This window comes from Micropterus salmoides, unplaced genomic scaffold (assembly GCF_014851395.1).
Source record: "Micropterus salmoides isolate LMB-PRFRI ecotype aquatic unplaced genomic scaffold, ASM1485139v1 Ms_hic_scaffold_5, whole genome shotgun sequence".
NCBI classification, from domain to species: domain Eukaryota; kingdom Metazoa; phylum Chordata; class Actinopteri; order Centrarchiformes; family Centrarchidae; genus Micropterus; species Micropterus salmoides.
In genome coordinates, this window is record NW_024044237.1 from 19,019,303 (window position 1) to 19,044,494 (window position 25,192).

Genomic DNA, 25,192 nt, shown 5'->3' on the forward strand with positions numbered 1-25,192 from the left:
GTCTCCAATATCACTGCCAACCACTTTCTTGGTGTGTTAAATCCTGCTTCAGATCAGAGTTCGGCAAAAAAGTTCTCTGACTGTTCCCTGGCAACAATGGGAAAACCTTTGTTGTCAGTGGGAATGGCAAAATCTTGTGCCTCATTGAAACTTTGCCAAATAGTTTGGACTGGCATGAAATCTTTTTGAGACCCTGTCTAACCATCTCCAAAAGCTCATCTTGCTCCCCTGTTACTTTAACGTCCACACTGATCTGAAATACAATGGATTTAAAAAATAAATAAATAAATCAATAAGTCGAGATGTTTTGCCTCATCATTTGCATGTCATTTCAAGGTTACATTTTATGAGGCATTTATCCCACAGCTCAGCGTCACGGTTTGGTGTGGGTGAGGCAGGTTGGAGGACCCAAACGCAGGACGCAAGGCAGGAAGAGGTACAGAACAAAGGGGTTTTAATGAACGAACCAAAAAACGAGCACACTTACAGGTGAGTGGCTGAATACAGAATCCAAAAACTAAGGTAGTCCAAACAGAGATCCAAAAATGAGCAGGGTAACAGGGAGACATGGCAAGTAAGGCTGAAGACATGAGAACAAACTGCAACACTGGGTGACAATAAACATAGAAAGTAATGAACCAACAAAGACAAGACCGAAACACCAGGTATATATACTCACACAGGGAGTAACGAGCAGGGCGGGAGCAACACAGGTGACAGAGATCAGGGTTAACGAGGGACAGGCAGGCAGGCAGAGAGAGAGGCAGAGAGAGAGAAGGGGAAAACAAAGACAGACATGCAGAGGGATCCCTGGGGTAACAGACACAATAGACCAGAGTGAACACTTAACATGAACTAAGGTACAGGACTGGGAACAAGCACAAATAACTAAAACGCAGGAACAAGAGTTAAGGCAGTGACTAAGAAACAATATAACAACTAGACAACCAAACTTCAAACCAAAGCCATATGAAATCAACGCAGGACTATGAGCTTGAACACCAGACAAGACATAAACACCAAGGACAAGGAAACGAGAAGAACAGGTAAACAGAAGGACACCAGAAACAAATGGCAAAAACTCAAACCCACAGGGAAAAACTACAACTCATGACACTCAGGCAGAATCTGCCATTGACACTTCTCACTGCCACCTGCCATCTCACTACCACTTTAATTTTCAAATAGTTAAAAAGTAAAAAAATAGTTGTGCTTATGGGAGATACAGCAGGGTGGAAATAAAAAAAAGTAGGGGAAAAACCCAGTTACATAACCATAACTTGTAATTACTAACTGTTCAAGCTGTGAGATAAAACAACAAATCACCAGTGTTTGTTAAATATTTTAGTGAGTGAATCATCCCACTCAGCATTCTCCTCATTGTGGAGAATGCACTCATTGTGAGTGCCAGCATTAGGCCTGAGGGAAGATTAAAGTTCGATCCCTGCCACTGATGAAGAACCATGAATTTAATGAACCCAACAAACAGTCTCATCGAGGAGGACATGTGACGATTTATTTTGTCCAGGGGATTTCATTGATATATAGCCTTGTCTAGCAATTATAGTAACATGGGACCCAAATCAGATACTTTTTACGTGAATTATTTGTCTTTGCACTCAATTCTGACATAAAACGATCAGAATAGGGCCATGATGGCGTTCCACTGTATTTGCCTTGAAGCGTGCATGTTTGGTAGAGTGTGAAAAAGATGTACATGTAAAAATGCACATATATTGAGACATAACGACCTTCTAACTGTCACACACATTTGCCAAAACACTCTCGCAGCTGGGCATAACTCACGTGGTGAAGGCAGGATTGTACTTGGCTCCCAGATAGTATGAGTACAGGTTGAACATGCCGATCATGAAGGCCACAAACACCATGATGAAGATGACCATGAACTTGAAGATATCTTTGACTGTGCGCCCCAGTGAGATCTGTAGTGGGCCGAAGCTCTCATTAGCTGGCAGGATGTAGGCGATGCGTGAGAAACTCAGCACTACAGCGATGGCGTACAGGCCTTCAGAGATGATCTGGGGGTCTGAGGGGCGCCACTTGTTCCTGGCTGGAGGAGAAGAAAGAAAAAGACAAGAGTAAGCTGTTGTATTGTATTTGCAAAGTCAAAGATTATTGTCCAGTTTTTTTATTTTGAGGCAAACTGGCTATTTGCCCATTTGGACAATAAAACAGGTCCCTGGTTCAGATTTGACCCAGTTTCATTTTAACATAATTATACTGAATAAAATCTGATGCATCAGGTATGCAAGTATAGAGGAGCCCCAAAATGAATTTTGGTGGATTTATAACCGCCCATAATTATCCACAGCTGCAGTTGTGCTCCAGTTTCCTGCATTGCATGGCACGGAATAAAATGTGGAAAGAAAGGTACTTCTCAAAGTGATATGAAAGATCCAGTTTCCCATTAAAACACCGACATACAAACACTAAGAGCTGAAATCAATGTAAGCATCGTGGGGAGGGGTGACAGTCGGAACAACACATGATTAATTAGGGTTATTGGTTGCATTTGAGTTTTACTTCTACTAAAGTTAGGATGTTAACAAATCAGACAATGCAAAAGCAATTTATTGATATTTCCAAAGTTATGGTCTTGACTGGTCTTGAAATAAAATCCCGCGTCCTCAATGTCCGAGACAAGACCGAGTACAAAGGCGGTCGAGTCCGAGACGAGACCAAGACCATCAAAAAGTGGTCTTAAGACCAAGACCGGTCTCGAGTACTACAACACTAATCACAGTATTTTTCACTGTGCCATATATCTGCATTCCTTTGGCTTGATGCCATTCAGCGATCAGCTCCATATAACAGAGCAAATCTTTGGTTGAGAGATGGTCCTAAAGAGCATAATCTTGGCTTTTAGGAACATGTACTTTGATCGAGGAGAGGGTAGAAGATGGATTAATGGATGACAGAAGAAGGGTGTGGAGTGAGGAGGGAAGGCATTTAGTATGACACGGGTGGACAGCAAAGGGAAGGTATAAAGGGATAGAGTGTCCAAGGAGAAGTAAGGACAGAGGGACAGAAGAAGAGGGAGGGGCAGAAAAAGAGAGACGGTCAGACATGTTGACAGAAAGGATAATTGAGTTAGATGGGAAAACGAGATACAAAAGACATTAAGTACACAAAAAGAAAGTAAAAGAAAGAAAGGCTCCATTGCACAAATTTGCTGTTCCATCTAGGACAAGGAGGACATACATCATACACAATGTGTGGACCTTTCAGTGTAGATATGGAGATATGGAGAATAGCTTATGGGGATAATAATTGACACTGCAGTAACATGCACCTTTGTCTATTTACTAATGTGTTATGACCGAGTCAGACCACCAGATGACAGCACTGATGAAGGTTCCTTAGCAGGCCACTAACAAGTGTAAAGTCCAGTAGCCTGCAGCAGGTTTAATATGTTGGAGTTTTGGCTCTGAAAGTGATGCAAAAGTTTATATGTTCTGTGATCTTGAAGTTTTCACAAGTTTTTTTATATTATGACACTATATTTCCTACAAATGCAGATAGAGTAGGGAAGATAGGTATTAAAAAAACAGGTGTAACTGCTCCTCTAAGCAAAATAACTGTTCACTGTGTTTGCTCATCAGTGGAGGTCATGTTTGCCTGTGTGTGTGTATACATGCTTACTTGTTATTATGAGTGTATTGCATTTACTTAAACCCTTAAACTCTTGTGATTTGCTACTCCTTATCAGTATGGTATTTAATTTTAAAAGACATTTTGATGTATCTTTGCGTATCCCTGTCAGATGTATTATTGCTAACATTACTGATGTTATATACATAGTTTTGGAGTGGAGTAACTGCTTACCGTAAGTGAAGTATGCAACTTCGTCAGGCAGCGAGGCGTTGCTGAGGTCTTCGTCTGGTACATGCATGTCCACATACTGCTGGGCTTTGGACGCTTTGAGGAACGCCATGAAGCGTGCCGTGAAGGACGCCACAAAAATGGACAACATGCCAAAGTCCAGAACGTTCCAAAGGTGCATGATGTACTCTCTGGGCCCATCGCTCCAGATTTCCTTACATTCTAACCAAATCATACCTGAGAAAGGAGGACGCACACACACACATAAATAAATACATGGATACAACATGGAAAGACTGGAAACAAACAAGATAAATACAAATACACAAAGATAAAGAGGCTTTCCCACAGTCATTCAAACATAAACACGTTAATACATGTACATACACAGATGTTGACAACAAAGCTTATAATTTATACTCAACCACTCAGATATCCCCACTTATAGCAGATGCACGATACCACACACACTCACACACACTTAGTGGAAAGCCTTGCAACCACTCTGTCACCCTCTTTTTAGAGCCAAAACAAGGAGACAATTGCTTACTGAAAAAGCCCCCTGATCAGTATCATATCTATAACAATTACTGGGCCTTCAAAACATGCTGCTGGAATTACAATTACCCTGCTTTCACAAAGCCACCACTCACTGCACACACACAAAAACAGACACAAGCACCTGCTGCCAAAAAATAACTGCGGATGGGAAAAGAATGGTGTCATTACACATAAGCAAATAAAAACAGAACGATATGTGCACCAACATACACAAACCACTCACATAATGTTATTATATATATATATATATATATATGTGTGTGTGTGTGTGTGTGTTTTGTGTAGATATAAAAGGAAGAACATCAGCAGATGGGAAGCAGCTGAGGTCTAACAAATATTGCCTTGGGCTATTTATCTGTTGCATTTGTCTTTCTGTCACCTCTGTCTTTCTCCCTGTTTCTTCATGCTGGTCTTTTTGTACTCCATACACTCCATCCCTTCCTTTACTTTCACCCATCTCCCTCAACTGCTCTCATCTATTTTCCATCTCTCTTTCTCTCTATCCCTCCTCCTGATATTTCCTCAGCAGCACATCTCAGGTCAAATTCCAAATTTCTCTCCAGTTTATCGTTTGGACTCGGTCTGGCTAGTGCTGCATCCAACCAGGAAACTTCTATTTGATGTTTGGAAGATAAAAGAGAATGACTTGTCAATTATTACCTTGGCTTTCATCCACTTGGTTGGTATGGTGCTGCATTAATCTTTAACTCTGCCTCATATCAAAGTTGGTCAAAAAAGTTCCCAGACTCTATTCAGGAACTTTACTGACTTATGGTGTGCTATGTTGAATTTTTATTAAAATATATTTTAGATCACATATTTATTTATATACATATTTTAGCACATTTGAACCTTGGTAGAAACATCACCTTAAACTCTTCTTGCTTGCATGTTAAAAAAATAATCCACACTGATCAAAAACAAAATTTAAAAAGAAAATCCACCAGGAAACGTTTTGTCTTGCCTCTCTTACATGCCACGTCAAGGTTATCATGATGGAGAATCTGCGTTGACAGTGACTATCTTATCTATTTGCATTGTAATTGGCTCTACCTGTGCAGAATTTCAAACACCGCCACAGCTGTGTGTGAGAAGGCGACTCACCCAACACCCACATCATGATCAACATCTCTGTCCAGGAGAACTGTGTGGTTTTGACCCTGAACACCTGTCGTGGGTGGTCTGTTATGGTCTCATTGGGCAGGTTCTTGACACCCTCAAAGCGGTCGGAGGCGTTGACAACCAGCAGGCCCAAGAAGATGGTGAAGGAACAGCGTGGGCCACGAACTTCATGAATGGGCTTCGCAGGATCTGACCAAGCTGGAAGTGAGAAGATTGAGGATATTCTAATATGTTCCAGTGTGGTTCACACATACTAACTAGGGAGCAATTGATGAGTGAAGGTTAAAGAGATATTAGTAATATTTGTTTAAACGTGCATTTATAGAATCTTTTTTTACAGAGTTGGTTCCAGTGCAACAAACTGTAAAAACAGTATTGACATATTAAAACCTTATAAAGCAAATTTGGCAAACAGTTCCTTATTTACAGATCCAAGATTCAATCTACTTTTTGATCAGTTTCAGTCTCCACCAACTCCTAATAATAGTATCTAGCTCCACTGTGGCCACCAGCTAATTGCTAAATTTGTCTGTCTTTTGGCGCTGGACAGGTGGTGTACAGTTAGTTCATCTGAACCTTTCACCTGAAAACAACTGTTAAGCGCATCTGGAAACGAGGTTGATGAGCGTGAATCTAAACTTTCTAGTGATAATTATCTGTGGATTTGTCACCCTTCATATTAAACATTGTCATTTGATCTATTGTTAAGATATCAACATTGATAGCAGCTTTAAAGGTCCCCTGTAGAGTTTAACTTGTAAATAAATAAATGTTAAAACACATTGTGTGCATCACTGTCTCATGAATCACTCACAAAGCAGACTTTTAAAACATTAAACATTTTAAAACATTTTAAATCCTGCATTGTTTACATCCATGTTTTCCTCACTGACAGTCTTCTTCTTCCCTGCCATTGCTAGCGCATTGCTGCAATTCTTGGTGCATTGTGCATGTGAAATAATGTGAGACCACTGGCAGGAATGTGTTGCGATCTTATAAAAACAACTCTCCATAGCGCTACTAGTTGTCAAACAATTCACAGGGTATGGAAGATTTTATTGGACTTTAATATTTGTAAATATACACAAGCATCTCACTACTCAAAACATTATTTTTTACATTTGTGTTGTGTAAATTCATATCCACAAAAAAACGGTGCAATTTGCTAAATATGTACAATTTACTCTGTACACATATTTAAATTTCACATACAAAGTATTTTTTATGCATTTGTGGATCTATTTTTACACAGACAGTCTTTTCAAATTTGTGGATCATTTCCTGTCAATTTGCATGTCACGTTACATTTGTGACTTCCTTTTTACACATTTGTGGAATTTTGTCCAATCTGTACCGGTGGCGGTAGCAACATTACGTCCCATGAGTTGTAAGACTATCCACTGGACCACTGGACTCTACTCCGTCTAAACTTTTCTACACAAGTGTATATAGTTTACTATTGATCACAATTACATGACAAAAGTACTTGTAAAAATGCTTAACAATGTGTTTTGTCATTCTATTCTAGCATACTTGGCAGTGACATGCAAGAGCTTTGACATCACCTTAAAGACAACAGCTTGCAAAATCAGTTTTTGTGTTAGGGAATCAGGCTGAAGATACTGTATATGTCTGAGTTGTATTTTGTTTGAACAGTTACTGACAAACAAAATGTTTTTATTTACCAAGACTGTGAAACTGTGCTCATGCTTTTTGCAGAGTTCCTGAGATCCTTAGAGATCAAAATCTGAAAAGCACCATTACACATCCATCTCAGCAGGCAAACAGCAGCTGCTGTAATTCATGCATGCGTAACCACGATCAGTTTCACACCAACATCACGTCAGAATGACTAGATGCCAAACAATCAGCAGAGTTATGTGGCAATGCACCATATGGGGAGAACGTAATGCGAACGCTGCTGCACAAGGAGCATTAACCATGCCACCACCACAGACCACCTTTTTTAATTGCACAGAAATATGCCAAGACACACAAATGCACATCCGTCAACACACACACATACACACACACACACTTCCACTTCTAACCCCATACAGACATCATTGAGATCATTGCCACTCGCTAAACCTGCTGTGTTCAATATTAACTACCCACAGGATATCTCCACTCTCTGCAAGCACAGTAACACATGCCACACACACTACTAAACCATGTGGGAAGAGGTTGTCTGGTAAATCTTAACTCTGCAAAACCTCTTCTAAACCTCCTCCTGCCGCTGGGATGGATCTGCCTCCTTCATTTCCTCCATCTGCTGTGCTGATAAGGCTGATCCATTTCACCCCTCAGCTTAAATGAGACGGTCATCCTTGATCAGGCCTACTGCTTTGTGAGGACTGCAAACCCCATGGGGTTCTATTTGTCACTGTGATGGTGACAAGAGCTGTTCTTCTCTCCTCCAACGAAATGGTGGCCGCTGGCAGCAGGTGCATGCAGATTAAATAAAAGAGGTTTAGTGTGAAATCAAATCTCAAAAGGCCAAAATGGAGCTGCTGTATCCTTTAATTTTTACTAATATATTTAGAATCAAGCCTGATGTATACTGTGTGCAGACAAGCACCCACTCTGAATAATTAATTATCTAGATAAGACCATCTGTCATACTGTACATCCTGTATATTTGATATCCACTTTGTATTTAAATTACAATAGATTCTGGGGTATTCTACAGATCCTTCTCTTCACTTATCTCTCCGTAACTCACACAGATACACAATTCCATTTACCAATACAGATGATTTAAATCAGCCATAAAACATGCAATCACCTATTAACTTTACAGATTACAGCAACAACTCTCCCACCAAAATACAATACAATGTTTGCATCCTCATTGGCAAGGGTTAAAGTACAGCAGGACTATTCAATAATGTCCAGTAATTACATCAATGATAAATTAACTGTATGTGCATTTATGTTGTGTCAGAATAATAATAATAATAAAAATACTTACTTTTGAGCTACTAAATGTAAATATCTTCTACATCTCTCCTCGCTGATGAAACATAATATGGTTTAGGTTTCTGATATTAATGTGTTGTGGTGGCGTAAAAATGGAGAAAATTATAAGCTGTAAGAGATGAGCAAGTGATGAGATGAGCAGATCAAAATTGCTTGAATAGCACCAGGTCAATCAACAATCAAAAAAACAACAACAAAACTTTCTCTCTGCAACCTGTGTCTTGTAGTGTTTCACTGATTCACTCTGTCCTTATCTATTTCATTATCATATACATTTAATATACCTTTTTTTCTCTGTTAATCTGCCATAACATTATTAAGCATGCATAAATATTCATTTTGTCTATCTGGTATTAGTTTGATTTAATTGTTTTTTGTTCCTACATTAATTTGTTATTTCTCTACCTTTTTTCCTTCTCTCTCAGGTGCGTCAGAAAATGGCAGACTGCGACATTCAGGCCTGCCGGTTAGTTGATTGACAAGCAAATGTAATCATGCACATCATGCATCCATGTGCACGTACATCCAAACACACAAACATTAACATACACAGGTGTTGGGATCAGAAGCTCTCAGCATTAATGCTCTCCATCCTCTCTCACACACTTGAGATCAGCTGCCTCTCTGTCTACTAACCCTAACCCACCCACAATCACACACATGCAATCACACATACCACTTGATCATGAGGTAGAGAATTATCCAGGTTGATGAGCAGATTTCCACACAGCTCCTCTGTGTGTGTGTGTGTGTGTGTGTGTGTGAGCGCGCACATGTGCATGTGGCGTCTGTCATATTGTGTCACTTTAAAGATTATAATTTGCTTGATGGAATATTAACAAAATGAAATCTGTAATGTTTCTGGTCATGCTAGTCATTTTGTCTGTACACTTTGGTCCAGAGGTAAATGCCATGACAACCAGTGAATGGATTGCCAATAAAATTTGGCCACATATTTATGATCCTCAGAGAACTTTAATGAATCTGAAAGGTTTGTGTGTGAGAATGTGTGAGGACAAGAAGCCATAAAACAGGTTCACTATTAGAGTTGTCATTATTGTAACTGAGGTAAAACCAAGTTTACTAAAACTGTCCTATTACTGTAAAGAGCATGCTACAAACTACAAGCCACCTCTACAGTGAGTGACATAAACATACATTAGATTTTGGATGGAGTATCACTTTAGCATTTAGTTCAGTTATACTAGCAAACCCAATGCAAGGCTAATGCACTGTAACAGGACTGTAATGGGATTTTTAGCAGGTTAGCAATTAGCACAAAGCACATCTGATGATGAAGTAAAGCTGAAAATAGTGGAAGCTGAACCAGTCTGTAAATGTAGAGCCTGACAAGGCAGAGTCCAAGCAGATAAAATGGCCTTTGTACATAGGATAAACTCTGATTTATGACTTATCTCACCCTTGGGGCAAACTTTACATTATTTCCCCCGAAGGCTCACAGAACAAAGAAACCATCCAACAATTTTGTTTACCGGTGTGTAATGAGTTTTTAAGCTGCCTGGGTCTACTTGCAGACTATAGACGGAGTATGTTGCCACATACTGTGATACAGTATCAAGAAAAATAGGTGATACAACATAAAATAAGAAAATTCTTCTCAGAGGTCATAATACATAGAAACAACAGCAACATGTACGCTTAACCCTTAAATGCATACCTCGGGTCTTTAGTGGCTAGTGTCTAATTCATTAAATTAAGCACTCAACTCTCGTGTATTACAGAGTCAAAATATGAAAATGCATTGTTTCTAATGAGTTTTCTCTAAAACGTTTATAGAGTAGCTAGAGAACTAGTTGTATGTAAGAGTGTTATATTTTTATTTGCAGTATGCTGGATGCAAGTTAATAGCAGAAAATGTTGTGTTTTCCTGTTTGGCCTTGTGATGGCGCTGTTGTCTGTTGTTACTATGGATAAATACAGACACAGTAATAAAAAACTTTGATATTTGTGGGTTTATCAATAGCTCTGGAAATTAAGACATATCTGTGACTATACTGATGATTACAAATTAGTTTCGTGTCATTTATTAATCAGATAATTTCATAGCAGAACTGGAGCATGACAATGACAAAGCAAGCTCAGACAACATGAGCTCTGAATGGGACTATGTCAAGTTACCATTTAAGTAGCATTCCTACGAGAAGTTAGGACTGATAGGGAAGCTTATATAGTTACCTCAACCTTGCTGCTATAAACATGCAAGTAGTTTTAATGGGCCAAATTTCCAACTTTAGCAGCCAGAAAATCTTCAAATCTAAGTTTTTTCCTGGAAAGTCCTTGGCCTTCAGCTGTTTTGGACATAGCTGGAGAAAAGAGGTGCAAGAACCTTTCAAAAGCTGATGCATCTATACAAGTTTTTTCAGACACTGGAGATGCCACATCTGTCCATCCGTACACTACGCACAACCAATGGCCACCAGCAAGTGACTTTGATTTCTGATTACTGTGCTGACTAATTTGGGTTTGGAAGGTGTCAGTCTATGAGACGTTACACTAGCCTTTGTGTAAGATACTACAGTTTAAACATGAAATGTAACAGGCTATGCTGAAATAGAAAAAAAAAAAAGGCAAATGAGTTTGTTATTGTTAATAATATATTCCGAAAACTTTACAAGCAGTATTCTATTAATATAAAGCTTATTCTACATTATATAAGTGGCGGGTCGCTAAAGCATAGAGGTATGTAGGAATGTTTGAAAACGGCCAGACATTTGAGGGTTGTGTGTGTGATAAAATTGGTTCAACAGTGATAGTAGGACAAAGATCTCAAGGTCTGGGGACAAGGCAGAGTTTGTGTCTTCTGCTTGTTTGTGTGTTCATACCTTGCTACATGGCATTATCCAGTAGGCGATAGACAGGAAGGGGAGACCTACAGTGACCCCCAGCACTGTCCAGCACTTCACACCAATTGACTGCTGCCTCAGACCAGGCAGGTTCTCGTACCAGATAGTCATTAGCTGCTGCTGACAGTTGGGATGAGCAACAAACTGGAGAGGGAGACAAGGACAAGAAATGTAAGTCAATGGAGAATAAAGGGAGAGGAGATGGGTGCTCAGGTCAATTAGCAACCTTAACACCCATCAGTTGGGACATTTTCACAGAAGCAAAAGTAATTTGCTCTTCTCTCTCAATCACTTCATTTTTTCTGATTGTTTTACAGATCCTTTGAGTGGTCTATACTGCAGCAACACATCACGCAAACATTGTAACACTACATCCCATATTGTAGAATTTGTATATAATAAAAATACCTGAATTTCACATGGCAATATGTATTTAAAATAACCAATGCATTGTGACCGACATGCAGGTGCAGAATATCATGGAAAAGTTCATTTGAACTTCATTGAGCCAGGCTGAGAGATTAAAGGCTCAGGAAACCTTTGCAGGTGTTTAACATAATCAGCTCATTGGAGTTCTTTTCAGGTCAACATTTCTGTATTATAAATTCTTTATTCTAAAATCCTTTAATATTTTGAATTTTGATTTCTATGAGCTGTAAGCCGTAACAAAAAAAGTCTTGAAATAGTTGACTTTATAGGCAATGAATCTAAAATATATGAAACCTTTACTTTCAACTTTTCTACGACATTCTACACTGCATGCACAATTATTAGGCTAGCAAGTGTTTTGATCATCTCATCATTTTTATGCGTATTTTACAACTCCAGGCTGTATAAAGTTGAATGCTTATTGGATTTAAGCGTATCAGGTGATGTGTATTTGTTTAATGAGGGAGGGTGTGGCCTAAGAAGATAAGTGATGGTGGATTAGTCACTGCCCCCAAACACCTGTATGTACTGTTAAGAAAATTAACAAGTCAGACAGACAAACCATAACCATTTCATCCCTACCAATGAGGTGAGTTGTTTTCTATCAGTGTGCCGTATTGGTCAAAATGAGGAATGAGGAAGTGACACATCATCAGAGGAAGTGACACATCATACAAAGCGCGTACTGTTGCATACAGCATGCATTCTATAGGAACATACTACATCATCATAACATTGCGCCTTGAATTTACTCATACTCATGCTGCGCAGAGGATTGTGGGTTAATATAGGCAGAAATCTGGGTGCATTATGCCAAATGTGACCGGATGCAGTAGGACATTCTTGTATTTTTGGCATACTGCATTTGACAATGTATTAGGAAATATTAAATCCTTTTCTGGAATACTAAATAGTATGGTAGTGTGGGTATTGGAATACACAATACTTCTGTGGCGGCTACATTGAAACAGATAGAATGTGGCTTATGTAACAGGCAGACAGCAGAGGTTTGTTATCTAGGGATTCAACATTTAGCAAAAAAAACAAAGTATATTGAGTATAAAAATCTGATCTGACAAACCAATTTGGAGCCTTTTATTAAAGGTTTTACCAACTGCTGCTAACAAGCTCGTGCATCAATAATAATGATCCAATAATACAAAAAACATCTATATATGACACTCTGAAAGGTGCCATTCTGCACTAGTAATGGTCTGTTTTATACACGTTGGTGGTGATACATATGGAGTTTCACCTAGAAGTACAATTACTTTAATTCCTTATTTTTACATTGTGGTAATAATTTTCTACTTCTTCCACCACTGAATCACAAGTTAGACCATGGTGCTGTGGTAAAGGTGTTTGTTGTTTAACTCTGAAAATTCAGTTTTTCTTTTCTTGAAATACCATGGAATGGCATAGTGTTGTGTTTTTAAAATTAGAAAACAGATACTAAGAAGGAGGTGTTCTGTATAGTAAAGAGCACACTGGTCTCTTTCCTCTAAGTGCTACATTTATCATGAAAAATACTACACATGCTACAATGCTACACATTGTTCTTTCTTGTGTTTACGTCAATGCAGTACACTTACTGCATTGACGAAAAAATGAATAAGGTCAAAATATACTATATCCATGAAGAGGGCCTCAGGTGCACCTCTTTATTTTAATATTCATAAGTATCTGAGTGTGCAACCTGTTGTTCTATTTGGAGAACATCTATTGTCTATTCATTACAATCAAAATGTATTATTCACAACACATTTGGCTGCCACTTGACTTCATTCAGAACAAAAAATATAAACAAACAGGTTGGGAAATCAATTTAACATACAGTATGCAAAAGAAAGCAGGCAGAAAATTACTGAGTGTTTACATTAATTACTGAAGCATATTGGCTTTATTAGATAAGGCTTGGTCTGCCATTTCAGCATCTGTTGATGTCTTTACTCCAAGAAAGGAAGTGATAAATGAAAGCAACCACTGGTCTGGTGAGGAGGGAGATGATGGATGTTTTTGTTCCAGCTGTAGGAAGCATGTGGACAACAGTAATATTATTACAGTTATTAATCCAAGTAACACTGCATTCCTGCGTTACTGAATGCGCCATCCTTGACATGAATGTGCGACTGTGCGGCAGGTCAGCAGCACCGGACCTTATGTTGTTCAGGTCAGTGAGGGAGAGAGGCGTTTTTTCCACAGCTGTAAATAGCTACTGCCATTATTGCGTCACAGTCTAAGATGCAAAGAACATTGTCGTCTACTGTAAACTCTGCGACCAGCAAAAAGCTTTCACCCGAGAACAATTCTACATTTAATTTATTGAAGCATCTGCTGAAGCAGCACAGCAACCTAAAACTTATAGAAAGAAACCCCATTACTGCCAGAGAAGCTTGGACTCATCGGGAGAGAGTGGTGCTATGAAACGTTACATTTTGTAACATTCTGTGGGAAACACTGTAAAGTAATATAGTGGCTTAAAGAGTAATGCAAGTAGGTACTTTTATTACCTAGTAATAAGTAAAGTAATATTATTGCTTTTTTAAGGAGTAATAAATAACTAGTAACTGGATTTTCTTGAATTTCTGAGTAACTTGCCCAACACTGGTGGACAACAGAGCAATCAATGCTCAGTAGGAGGTCAACTAGTGTAATAATCAAACCCTGTTCTTGTATATTGTTTTCGTTTACAAGATCTGAGCAACAGGTTGCCTCTGGTCGAATCTGCTCTCTCTTGATTTTCATTAGCCTCTTTGTTTTTTCCATTCATCAATCTCTCCCACCTCTTCACCAATCAGACTCGGCCATCACATTTATAAACCATATATCTGAGCTGATGATTGACATCTTCTGCTCCCATCTGCTGTTCAAAACACACACACACACACACAGTGTGTATACTGTATGTGCACTCAATAATTTCTATGTGCAGAGGGAAAAGACACACACCTATAAACATTGCTCACTAAATTATAGTTTAAATTGTTTCCCACTGGGGTCCTGTGCAATCTATCAACCCACTGACCCATTACATTAACCTTGCCTGTGTCCAGCAACATGCACTACATGATCCACCTGGTTTCCATAGCAATCTATCCCCCCCTCTCTCCTTGTCTCCTGTGTAATTAGCTCTCTGTGTATTGGTCACGTTCTCTTCTCCAGGATAAAAACAAAGCTTGAAAAGGCTGTGTACTGCCTAATTTACGTACTTTTGAAGAAATATTTAAAATTCAGTTCATTCATTGCAGTTTATAATTTTAAACATCCATAGATTATTATATACCCAAATAATCCTAAATAACACAGGACATGAACAGGAATTTTGTAATGTGATGTGATTCTTTATTAAGTTTAGTTGTCATGGACAGTAAAACTTAGCTTGCAAATAGTTGTATAATATCATCTGTGGCTTTGGAGTAGCTTACCAAAGACATTAAAATAAACCAGAATTATATCATAGTGAGATCATCAGGGTTATCTTGGCTTACACTTTTGGTTTTGCCCCCATTCATCATGAGCTGAACTCAAAGATCAGCTCATCTGTTCTCTATGTACACAAAAGGCCTATTACTCTCAAATATTGTTCACAAATCTGTCAAAATATGTGTTAGTCAGCACTTTTCCTTCGCTGAGATAATCCATCCACTTCACAGGTGTGACATATCAAGATGCTGATCAGACAGCATGGGTATTGCACAGGTGTGCCTTAGGCTGGCCACAATAAAAGGCCACTCGAAAATGTGCAGTATGTACAATATATTGTTGATGGTCTTAGAATAATGCTGTAGGTTCAGGTTTTACATGTTGTGTAATTTCATGGCATGTGAACAAAATTTTCACTACGAAATGTTAACTATACATGCATTTGAAACTACTTAGTTCTTTACATACAGTAGATGGTTGAATAATCAGTTATTTTTGGTCTTCTTACCTTCTTGACTTCGTACTTGATGGCCAATTTGATACGGCTGAGGCAGGGTCGGTTGTAGGGGCTTGGAGGGCACTGGTCCACGTCGCCATTCAATATGGCCTCCACTTCCTCTGTGTTCCGACAAAGGTCCAACACACCTACCACAAAGTCCTTACACTGCATGGACAGCTTACGGTAGTCATTCTGCATGAGTCAGGGGTGGAGGTGAATAGTTGTGGGGAGGGAAGAGACAGGGAGAGAGGAAAGATGGAAGAAAGGACAAGGATGCAGAGAGAGGAGAAACTTAACTTAAAACAGAATTTAAACATCAACTAATGTAAACACCTGGTTTTAGACAATGCAACATTCTTCAAATCTATAACTGCAAGCATCATGAGAGGGAAGATTTATCAAATCGTGACTGTGCCTGCAGCTGCCCCCCTTGGGTCCTTACCTGCATGAGCTTGGATATCACACTGTTATTTGGTCAGAAATGTAGAGACATTTATTTTCATTTGCAATTATAATATGGCTCCAATGTAAAACTGAAAGGATGATACTGTGATTTGCTTCATGACCTTTTGCTGGATTGTCTTTATAAATGATATTTGCCCACGAAGGGAGTCCACTTGACTTGTTTTATCTTAACAGCCAAGCAAATTTGATGTAAGCTGTCACTGTCATAATAAAATAATCATTCTCACAGTATTCTCCCATTGGAAAATATAAAGCTAAATAAGGGATCCACTTTGCTTTTGTTATGCTGATTTCAAATGGTCATTCAGTACATTCCCATCCACCTGATTTTATGCATTGTTTGAATTTGCACATAAATAAACTTAATGGAAATGCCTGATAGTCAAATCCCAACTATTGCAAAGTAACCACTTTACCAGAAAGACAAAAAATAAAAAGATCTGAGAAAAACACCACAAAGATAAGAAGAAGGAAAAGGAGGAAAGGTGAACACAGGGGAGCGATCCTTTCATTCAGTGATTGCATATAATTGTCTTCCTATGTGGGAAGCAACAAAGGAATGCCATGGATTTAGAATTCCTGTTGCAGTCTTGTTGCACTCTCTTAAGAATATTTGCATTAGTTGTCGATGGGAACACTAATTTGCATTTTATTTTGCCAATGTTTTCAAAATCGATAAATGTGTATACATTTAATTGCAAAAACACTTTTTTCTACTTAAAAAGATTGACATTTTGGCAAACACCTTGCTTTAGTCTAACAACAGTCACCTCACTGACTTTATACTCACAATCAACAGGATACTGTCAACATTCACATTTTCAGGAACATAAGAAAACAATAACAACAAACTAGAATGGTTCTTTGAACTTACTGACTGAAATTTGGATCTTTATAAGATGATACAAGTGTACAAATGTGGATTTCCATACACATTTTTTTAATGACTTCCTGTGAGCCAGCACTTCACAAAGATGGGTGTGTGTTTTCCATCTGTTTTTCTAATGGAAACATCACTCTTGTTGCTTACACCTTTTTGTTGCCATTTTAAGCTAAAACTGTAGCTGCACTTTTTGAGAACTGCAAATAAATACAAATGGCACCCTAATCCTACAGAGCCACCAAAATCCTAAAAGAGGATTTTCTATCTTCTATCGAGAAAATAACTTGTGGGCACAAAACAAAAAACATAATCTTTTGGGACTTGGGGGGCTCCATTCTTCCTCATCCAAGTGTTTGCATCATTTGAATTGAGCTTTGACTTCTGGGACCCTGGCAGTTAGCTGCTTTGCCTACTTCACTAGAGTTCCTGTCAGCCCTATCAACCCTCTCTCCCCTTGGTCCTTCACCAGTTGTTCCAGTTTCAACTCTCTGCCCCTCTTCCCTGTGGCCCAGAGTTAAAATTTTACCCTTCTTTCTTGCACTGCCTTCACTCGCCCTCATGCCTTGTTCTGTTCCTCAACAGTTGGTCGAGCAGGGAAACAGTCAGCAGATTGGAGCTTTTGGCAGGTTTAGAGTCCCTAAGGACTGATTCTTCACCCTCCTTGTTTGTTCTGTGTTCAAACATACCATTACAGTGTGTTGATAATGCCTACTTTCATCTACACTTTTGATGGTCTCCCCAGCAAAATCAAACAATGACCAGTTCTACTCTCACTTTGCCTTAGGGTACACTTTTGCTGTATGGAATAATTAGGTATGTTTGTATAGCATTTACTATATTTTGGGTTACCCATTGTGACCATGAACATCATTTGCATTCCTCCAGTGTTTGACCCTTTTAGAGAGGGAGTTCCTTTCTAGTATGACGTGAACAGTGTCAGTCATGAATATAAAATGGTGTTATCATTTTTTTTGCAGTCACAACGTGTTTGTACTCACAGCTGCAATATATAAGTTTTAAAATCCCGCCCATCAGGTTTGGATTTTTCATAGAAAAAAAATTCTCACCCAACAGGCATAAGGTTGATAAAAAGGCCTATCACTATCTGCAAATTGAAAAGTCAATTCTGGGCATCAAGCAATGGCAGCAAGCATCTATTGGCCCTTTGGGGACATGAAGGAAACAGTGTGTGTTACCTTTAGGCTGTGTTGGGAAAGTAATCTATTACAATCTCATCACTGTTTACATTCAGGAAAAGGCAAGGCTTCAGGGTAATACAAGTGCAAAACTGCTTTTATTACTCAATGATATTTGCATCATAAGACACACACCAAGAACAGACACTCACAGACACCACACACATTCAGTATATGTGAAAATCAAATCACATTTCAAGGTATGTGGTTTGTGCCTCGGGGGCCAAGATAAAGGAAGGGGAATGATGTTGTGAGATTGAAAATGGAGACACAGCAGTGTGAAGCAGAGTGAAAATAGTTACAGATGAGCGAACTGAAGGGGGCAGGAGCCAAACCTCAAGCATGGAGGGGGGAGTTGGGGTAGGGGATGTAAGATGGTGGGATGAGAAGAAGAGAGGGATAAAGAGGGTTGGTAATACTGCACTTCAGTGGACATTCACCACCTTCAGTGTACCTCTTTTTCTGCGTTCTCTGTCGCTGTGTGTCCTAATTTAAACTAATATTGGACTGACCCAAGAACAAAATCGGTAAAAAGCGATTAAAATAACAAAATGACACCCTCGGCCACCTTCTTTTCACTCTCTCTCTGTCTCTCCTAAGGGTATGTGGCAGCTGTGTGTGTGTGTGTGTCCAGATGAGCTGTCTTGAAAAGTAAGATGTCTGAAGATAAATGTTGAATGTTAGGGAGGTCCTGATACGTGCGCCACTAGCAGCACTCTGACAGGTTGTGTGTGTGTGCCAGTGGGTGAGAAAGTGGTGTTTGCTTGCACTTGACTATGTGTACTCATTTTTATATATAATATCATCTCAAGTTTGTATTATTACAGCTATGTAGTTGATATGACAGACAGACTGACTGTTCCTATAGCATTAACTGTGACAGAGCTGCGGTATTGTCACTAATACTAGTATTGCAGTAATGTGAAGTATATCTCTGAATGAGAATGGGTTTGTATTAGCCTGGGCTTGACATTGCCCAGCAGGACACTGATGTTACAGCTTTCGGGTATGAGCAAGTTAACGTCTTTTGCACGTGCCATGCATCGACCAGGTAAACTTACATAGGCTACTGCAGCAACAGACACACATACAGGCGACGGCGTGTGGTCTTAATGTCACAATACACAACAGAAACAGCTTGACGTTACAGTTAGCCACATTAGCTGCAGAATATGCTAACGCCAAGTTCAACAGGCAAGTGTTCAAAAAAACAGAAAGGCTACATAAAAATGGCACAACTTACAGGTTCCAAGTTTGAAGTCGGTATAGATCCATCCTTGAGCTGTTCGAATGATAGATTTCATTTGGTTGTGAAGTTACAGCCTAGTGTTGTGTAATGGTAGATACACAACTGAACCATGAGAACCTGAAGTGGCCTTCCAACTCAAGAGGAAGTGAAGTCTTTACTGAGGACCCCCCTTGATGAGCGGACTGACAGATTTCATTTTCATTGTGTCCCTTGGAAAGCTGCTTGCAAATGTGAATGCAATGCAATAGACTGGGGGCGTTGTTTCACTCATTGCATTTGAATAAAGTCCACTATAGAGCAGAGTCAGTCTTTGAAAATGTAATGTCAAATGCTGTTTCCATTTTCATTGTCACATAGTTAGAAAATGGCATTTTAATCTTAATTTTGACCTAAAAAGACCATGAGCACATGGACATGTAAATGCAATAGACTGGGGGGCGCTGTTTCACTCATTGTATTTGAATATATTCCACTATAGAGCAGACTAAGTCTTGAAATGTCAAATTTTGTTTCCATTTTCATTTTATTATGGTCCTAGAATGCTCACACAAGTATGTGAAAATGAAAATGATAATTTTTACCCAAATAACACATATGTGGAAAATGATAATGTTATTGTGGGATTACATTTTGCATGATAATTGTAATTTAGTCCCCTATATACTTCCACATTCAGCAGTAAAAACTTTGTACCTTTCCTCCATGAGGTTGTACATTATATCAATTTAATTTTCTAAATCCAACTTCCACTGGCTAAGTTTTTATTATCTGTGTCCTCTTATACATTTGTATACTGTTCTGTTTCCTTCTTTATGTCCTGTGAACACTTTATTACTCTTTTTGCAATAAAGATTTAAGGAGGAAAAAAATCTGATAATTCCGACACCTCATGAATGCATCAGCAGTCACTTCTCACCCTTCCATTTCCAACACAGTAGGAGGAGCTGTGGTAGCTGACAGCTCTGTCTATAATTCTAAATAATACGTGTGGTCCTCCAATTTCTCCAGATTTTATGTCTCTTCTTACTTCTAATAAACCAGACAACTACTACTACTACTGCTACTACTTCTTATTCATCTTCTTCCTCCTTCGTCGTACTCTGTAGAGTAGTTTGTCCATTCGGGCTACTGTAGAAACATGGCAGCGCAACATGGCGACTTCCATGTAAGTGACCCATGGCTTATTACAGTTTATTATGTAAGGTTTTTATACACCACTGAAAACATAGTTATGTATATTATATTACATTTCTGTCAATAGATCCTCCTAAATATTACACACTGGACTTTTTCCATTCCAATGGAATTAATTTATTGCACAGCAAAATTTTGCCAATGTTGCCATCCTAGTGTGTCCGGGCCTTAAGGCCATTTTCACTTATGAGCTCAGGTTACCTCTTTGTACAACTATTAAGCAAATCATTGAAGGGCAGTATTAGGGATTAGAGATTGTGACAAGATTGATTTAACAAAGATGATACAAACACAAAACATCCATCCATCCATCCATTGTCAACCGCTTATCCTGCGTACAGGGTCGCGGGGGGGTTTGAGCCTATCCCAGCTGACATTGGGCGAAAGGCATGGTACACCCTGGACAGGTTGCCAGTCCATCACAGGAAACACAAAACATTTAGAAAACTAATGTTGACTTGATTGTGACAGACATTGTTTAGCGCTAAAAAAGTATAACAGAACAGAAAACAAGAACAACGAAAATGGAAAAATGGAAAACATTGCATCATCATGAGGGAAATACTGTAGGCTTTTGATATTGATATCATACCAGACATTTGAAGTTTTTGGAACACAAACTTCAAAAACATGGTGGCTTTGGTATCATCATTGAAAATCTCATGTTTAAATTCTTTGTGCTTGGGTATGACATAAAGTAATGTTTAATTCGTTCTCATGTTAGATTCTTTGTAGTGATGTGGTGCCTCAATGTTTATTCCCCATGTTTGATTTCTTCATGTGCAACAGGACTGTTTAAGGCTATTGGCAGACTGTCTTAACATTATTTGATTTTTAAAAGTAATGAAAGGATGACGGGAAGATGGGCAGGGAGTCAAATAAAGAGAGAAGACTGGGTGGTGATAATGAGATGGTAATGAGACAGATGAGCTCCAACACAACTCTGGTCCCTCAGGTGAGCCCTTCTTATTAACGTGTCTGGAGACAGGAAACAGAATGACAAGCAGAAAGGCTCAATGATAAACACAAAGGTGGGCAGACAGAAGTGAACACAATGCGGAGGGTAAAAATAAATAAGCAAAGAACCGGCAATGTTGACTGACTATTATTTTTTAATTGGTTCAATTAAATGATCACGCATGCTATTAATAATCTTGACTATAAAAATTATTCACTATGTAATCATGTAATTATGTATCAATGAGAGCTGAGCAGTGTTGGCCACTCTGAAGTGAAACCTGTAACTTAAGGTTCGTTAAAATGTATATCATAATCCTATAATATATACTCCAAATTAATGATTTTAAGCAAGCTGTGATTATAAACTATGATTATATATATTTTTTATTAAAACATGATATTACAGGATATATATATACTATATTTATAATACTGGTCAATTGGTGGCATTGGTATATACCCCAAGTATGTCTATAATGTGTCTGTTCCTCTTTTGGTGTGGATTGCTATGAGGTGTAGTGGCTGGATCAAACAACATCATAAACTATTACACATATGAGCAACTTCATTTTCTCCACACACAGTCTATCTTAGTATTTTTCCTCCAAAAGTTCTCAAAAATCTCTCACACTTTTCATTAAACAATCTTCATCACACCCTGAGGAGAGATTGCATTGTTATTAGGTAGATCAGAGGAGTAATATAAAGCTGGGAGTGCACTGGGAAGTCTATTCTAGTGACTAAGTTGAATCATTAGCAGGAAAGGGTTGAAACATTGGCAAATATCTGCCTAAACTCATGAAAAAATAAAGATAGAACCTGTGAATGCGACTATAATTATACATAAAGTGATAAATTACACACATTTACGGTATACCTGTTTTATCATTCTTTCAAGTCTTTAAATCAAATGTATTGTGTGTGTCTTCTGAAGAAGAACTTCCCTCTTTTTCACCTTCCTTCCTTACACCACTCTGCGTAATCTTCTGTCAACATTTCGCCAACACATTTAAAACAGTATGTTTGTGTATTTTCGGGAATTAAATAGTGCGGGGATAAAAAAAAGGAAAATACTGATTAACAAAAAAGATGTTGGGAAAAACACTGAAACGACCTTACCTTAAACTCTGTCTCGATGTTGGCCAGTCTTGCCAGTTCATTACTGAGCTCAAGGGCGGTCAGCACAGGGTCTTCACTGCTGAGTGACAGGTAAGCTGCACTGGCCAAGCCCTTATACGCATTCATCCTGGAGCGTGAGTGACTAAAAGAGTCAATCTTCTGTTTCTCCACACATTCTGAACACTTACAGAAGTAGTCATGTGGCCTTTCTATGCGGGCCCCTTTTGTCAAAAGGATGTGGACGATCTCATACTCCTGGCAGTGAGCAGCCAGGATGATGGGCGTGACGTCATGTGAAAAACGTGTTCCATCCTCGTCATAAGCAAAAAAAAAGTCATCATCACGCATTTCCTGTTCCAGAGGGCTCAAAGCCAGTCGGAGGCCTCCACCGAAAGCAGGGTGTGCGAGAATAGCTTCAACGATTCGAACATAACCCTTGGAGATAGCCAAAAGCAGACCATCGCCGATCCTAGCCAAACCATCCTTCTTTAAAAGCAGCTCGGTCACTTCTAGGTGCTCATTGCCCACTGCCAGCTGCAAAGCATTCTGGCCCATGTAGTCCACACAATTGAAGTTAAGGGTTTTGGACTCTTCCAGCATTTTGCGGACTACAGGAATGTTTCCATATTCAGCAGCATCCAGAAAACGCTCCTCCTCCGCAGTGAGCGGTGAGCCACGTTCATTGAACATGTAGGCTGGGCCCCGCACTGCCTGGCGACGCCCCTTCTCTCTTAGTGTGGTGTGCCGGCGATGCATGGCTTCCACCCTGGAGACAGTAAAGGATGGAGGATGAAGAAAAGCTGAGATCAAATTATGGAGGCAAGAGGAAAAGACAACTGACTATGGTGTAACAAGACTAACAAAGTCATTACTGTCTTACGTGGACAGTGCTTAACACAGACTTCTCCCCTGACCCAAGAGAAAGCTTCACCAAGACATCTTTGATTTATCTGTCTCTGGCCAGATCAATGATCCGCTACCAAGGTCGAAGCTCAATGTGGGGCCATCTCAGGTCAAAAGCTCTGATTGGCAAGCGAGAGATGAAGCTGTCACCTCAATTGGCTATGGCACGACTCACACTATGAGTTAGTGGTCATCCAAAGAGACTCTTTTGCCAGTGGTGAATCTGCATCGACACATGCATTTCACACAGACATTAACATGTTGCTACTATTCAGTATGTCTTAATTTGTTTTTCTTCTTAAATGGAACACTATTTCTAGTGACACACGGTCACATCCCAGCAGGACAGAGCAGGTAAAAAATCTTTACCTTTCACAGAAGCCCTGGTAATTAGCCCTGTTCCTGGAAAATGCTCCTCCTATTGTATTTTAGAGTTACAAAGAGCTGTCACAATGTCTGCTTCTCCTCAGCCTGAGACTCTGACCCACACATTGAAAAAGGCTTGATGTTCCCCAAAGCTGTAAAAATTAGAGGAGAAGAAATGTTGAGTGACAGTGTGGGAGTGGAGGAAGAGATACTGCATATGGGTAGGTTTTGAAATGAAAAGTGGGAATGGGAATTCAGTAATGAAAATGATTACCCAGTTTAGTTCTGCAGTATGTAATAACCAATTTAGGCTAAAGGTTTAATTTCTAAAATGCTAAAATGATAACATGTAGCTCAAAGCGCAATTGAAACAGTTCTTGTTGAGTGGACTAAAGGAATCACACCAGCTTGAATAAGCATAATTGACTTGTATTGTCCATACTAAAGACTGCCCCAAGATTTTTAATATCATTTCTGCTCTTTTATGTTATCTGAATTGGTGCAGTGACCTTACAAATGACACATACACAATAATGCCAAAAATAATAAAGCCTGGTTAGGTTGTTATTCAGGTTTATAATTTCCCTTAATTTGCTTGTCTGTGTGTATAAGCTCAGAAGGACATTGAAGGAAAAGGTGAAAATGGAAACCTGTTCATGATCGAAACATTCCCCCGGGGCGTCAAAAGAAGTGAAACTGAGAAGATAAAGAGAGCTCACCAATGCAAATCACCGTAGGAGAGTGTGTGTATGATTGTGTGAGAGAGAGAGAGATTGAGGGAGAGTGTGTGTTTGTCAGTGTGCGTTTTAAAGTGCAGCTCTTTATTTTCGATTTGCACAACAAGCTGGACACATAGTCAAGGCCACAGTGTCAGTTTGACTGCAGTGTGAAGCCCTTTAGCATCGTTTTTGAATGCTAAAAATAGGTGCGTGGTTGAGGTGGAGGGTGGGTCAGAAACCGGACTTTCACCAAGGAGACCAGTGTTTGTTTCCCATGTGAAACAAAAAGTCAACATAAGGTGTTTTAGTTATGCTACCTAAGTAACGTTACTTAACGTTATTAACACAAACCATGTGGTTGGTTAGGTTTTCTTAAACTTAACCAAATAGTTTTGGTGCCTAAACCTCATCAAAT

General features: G+C 39.1%; 1 protein-coding gene across 1 annotated transcript in view; it reads right to left on the minus strand.

Moving 5' to 3' along the window:
* LOC119889312 (short transient receptor potential channel 7-like) overlaps positions 1-25,192 on the minus strand; it is a 58,336-nt gene that overhangs the window by 24,392 nt on the left and 8,752 nt on the right. Inside the window, 7 exon segments of the mRNA XM_038700236.1 lie at positions 1,807-2,071; positions 3,847-4,080; positions 5,509-5,676; positions 5,679-5,724; positions 11,352-11,516; positions 15,733-15,915; positions 22,790-23,555. Coding sequence (XP_038556164.1) covers positions 1,807-2,071; positions 3,847-4,080; positions 5,509-5,676; positions 5,679-5,724; positions 11,352-11,516; positions 15,733-15,915; positions 22,790-23,555 — 1,827 coding nt within the window.